General features: G+C 35.1%; 1 protein-coding gene across 1 annotated transcript; it reads left to right on the plus strand.

The window, feature by feature from the left end:
• The first annotated feature begins 615 nt into the window (after positions 1–615).
• On the plus strand, positions 616–1,041 carry LOC108942960 (uncharacterized mitochondrial protein AtMg00240-like). The gene has a single exon (XM_018766479.1). It carries the CDS (start codon positions 616–618, stop codon positions 1,039–1,041), a length of 426 nt encoding a protein of 141 aa, XP_018621995.1.
• Positions 1,042–2,974: the final 1,933 nt, after the last annotated feature.

Here is a 2,974-nt window from a genome sequence, read left to right on the forward strand (position 1 = left end):
ACTGAAATCAAACTTAGCATTCTAAGGCCAACTTAAGGAACCAAGTGTTCCTATTTCAACCCGAACACTCCCAAAATCCCGACCCAACTATCCCCGCAAGTCATAAATTAATAAAAGTACATACATAAAGTTTTATTTAGGAAAATAGGGTTCTAAAAATTAAAATGACCGGTTGGGTCATTACAGATTGCTTTTCAGTTAGATGTCAATAATGTCTTTCTCCATGGTAACCTTCATGAGGAAGTTTATATGAAGATTCCACCTGGGTTGGATGTCTCTTCTAATTCTGAATCTCCTTCATTGGTCTGTAGACTCAAGAAATCCTTATATGGCCTAAGGCAGGCTTCTAGACAGTGGTTTTTTAAATTGTCTGAAGCCCTGCACTCTAGAGGCTACATTTCAAGTCTCAATGATTATTCTCTTTTTACAAAGTCCTCTTCTGATTCTTTGGTTGTATCGGCAGTATATGTTAATGATATACTGCTGGCCGGTGATGACATTTCTGAGTTGAACTCTTTAAAAATGTTCTTGGACTCTTAATTTAAAATCAAGGACCTAGGTTTGGTGTATTACTTTCTAGGTTTGGAAATTTCCTAGCAACCCCAAGGATACTTAATGAATCAACATAAATACACCACTGACCTTCTTCAAGAATTCAATTGTCATCACTTCTGCCTTGTTTCTACACCATTGGATCCTTCTGTTAAGCTTACTTTGGATATGAGAGCTCCTGTTTCTGATCCAAGTGTCTACAGAAGGCTAATTGGAAAATTAAATTTCCTACAACACACAAGACCTGACATCTCTTTTTCTGTCCAACATCTAAGCCAGTTTCTTCAGAAACCCCAGGTTCCCCACATGATGGTTGCTCTTCATGTTCTAAGATATCTTTTGCATGATCCTGCTCAAGTTATTTTACTATCCAGTTCTGCTGATTTTTCTCTTGTGAGTTTTTCTGATTCTGACTGGGGATCATGTGCCATCTCTTGCAAGTCCGTGAGTGGGTTTTATATCACTCTTGGTGGCAGTGCTTTATCCTGAAAGAGCAAGAAACAACCTATAATTTCTTTATCTTCTGCTGAGGCTAAATATAGGGCCTTAAGGAAGTTGGCTGCAGAAGTTGCTTGGTTGGTCCGGCTCTTAGGTGATCTTGGTTTGGACATATCACATCTTGTTCCTGTCTATTGCGACAGTCAAGCTGCCCTTCACATTGCCAAAAATACTGTTTTCCATGAATGCATCAAATATATCGAGATTGACTGTCATTATGTGCGTGAATGAATCACTGCTGGTCTCATTACTTTACATTTTGTCTCTACTTCAAGTCAATTGGCTGATATTATGACTAAAGCATTTCCCAGCCAGCTGCATTATGGTATTCTTGGCAAGCTTGGTGTTTCATCACCCTCAAGCTTGAAGGGAGGTGTTAGAGCCCAGTCTGCACACAACTGGCCCAACATCTGACCCGGCCCAATTTCTCTTTGTAATGAGCATTAATACATTGATGTATTTTTCTATTTTTTCCTTGTAAATATAAAAGACTGCTGGAAAAGATTCAGAGGGTTATATTCTAAAAAGTCATCTCCTGCTTCTCTCTTTTCTATCTCGCCCCTTCTAGGGTTTTCTCCTAAATAACACCACCATAGCTCATTCAGCTTTATTCGAATATTAATAAGGAATTTTGCCCTATCTATGCAAAATTATAAACCTAATCACTACTCTTAAAGATGTTCTCATTTAATTACCTAGCATAATCACATGTACCAATTGTATACAAAGTAAGGAATTAGGCTCCAATTTGTCCATTTTAGGTTCCAATCTCTCTCTCTTACGTGTCTCAGTTAATTAATAATCCATTAATTAAAGCAATAAGAATGAAGTCGAAAAATATATAATAATATATACTTTATTATCAAATATTTTGAAACGAATTTAGTTTTAAAAATGATTAATATTTGTAATTGAAATGAGTATGTTTTACCAATTAATCAAAAGAAGAGATACAATTATACAAAAGCGTGACTGACTGTGGTATAATTATTGTCATGCCACTCATGATCACTCGACAATTTTGATGGCAAAAATTGCAACTAACTTTAACTAATTTCAACTCCCCAGTACAAAGAAACTAACTCAATTGATGACATTACATATTGAATTATCATAGAAAGCACAACTTAATTTCAAAGCTTAATTGTTTATACCTGGTCAATCAGACACTAGGATCAACTTATTTATTTGGTGATCAATATGGAAATGACCTTACATCATATAATCTTTTCCTAACTTTACGGTTAGGAAAACCTAACTTACTTGTTGTAGAAGGAGGAGTAAGATTTTATGTCCTCTCCATGTATTTCCTTTTTAGATTCTAATATATAAGTTGGGGTCAGCCTAAACTCCCCGTGATGGTGAGATTTATAAATAAATAAAAAATAAAAAATAAAAATAAAAAAACACACTACTATTAACACTATAGGCTGTACAGAACTTAAGAAAACAATTGAAAAGTTATTTTTGTTTCAGCTCGGTAAAGAATGTCATTAGCATAAATCTCGTTGCAAAATCCACATTGTAATTATTTTATCACTTCATCTTGCCCATTACTTTTAATCTTGTCAATTAATCAATCGAAAAATCTAATCTAAAACGTACTAAGTCATGTCACTTTTGCCTTGGTAACAAGAAAAAGAAGAAAATTTACGAGATCAATATCTTGGACTATTAGGAGTTTGTGGCAATTTCAATCCACCTTAGGAAGATGGGCAATTTTAGTCCACCCTACTTTCTTATAATGCCAATTAAGAGGGGCATTTTAGTTCTTAATCGAAATTTAAAGTCAGAATTGATTAAAGTCAATATACTAAACTTTCCGTTCTGGGATGCAGTAGATTACATTTTGCTGAGGCTGCCATAGACTTAACTGCAACGCGATGAAAATCTAGGAAGCTCCACCACATCCTCCACAGTAGTT

The sequence above is a fragment of the Nicotiana tomentosiformis genome, chromosome 2, assembly GCF_000390325.3.
Source record: "Nicotiana tomentosiformis chromosome 2, ASM39032v3, whole genome shotgun sequence".
Taxonomy (NCBI): domain Eukaryota; kingdom Viridiplantae; phylum Streptophyta; class Magnoliopsida; order Solanales; family Solanaceae; genus Nicotiana; species Nicotiana tomentosiformis.

Bases quoted from the DNA above. Each gene is read 5' to 3' on its own strand.
- LOC108942960 (XM_018766479.1), top strand. From the start codon at position 616: ATGAATCAACATAAATACACCACTGACCTTCTTCAAGAATTCAATTGT.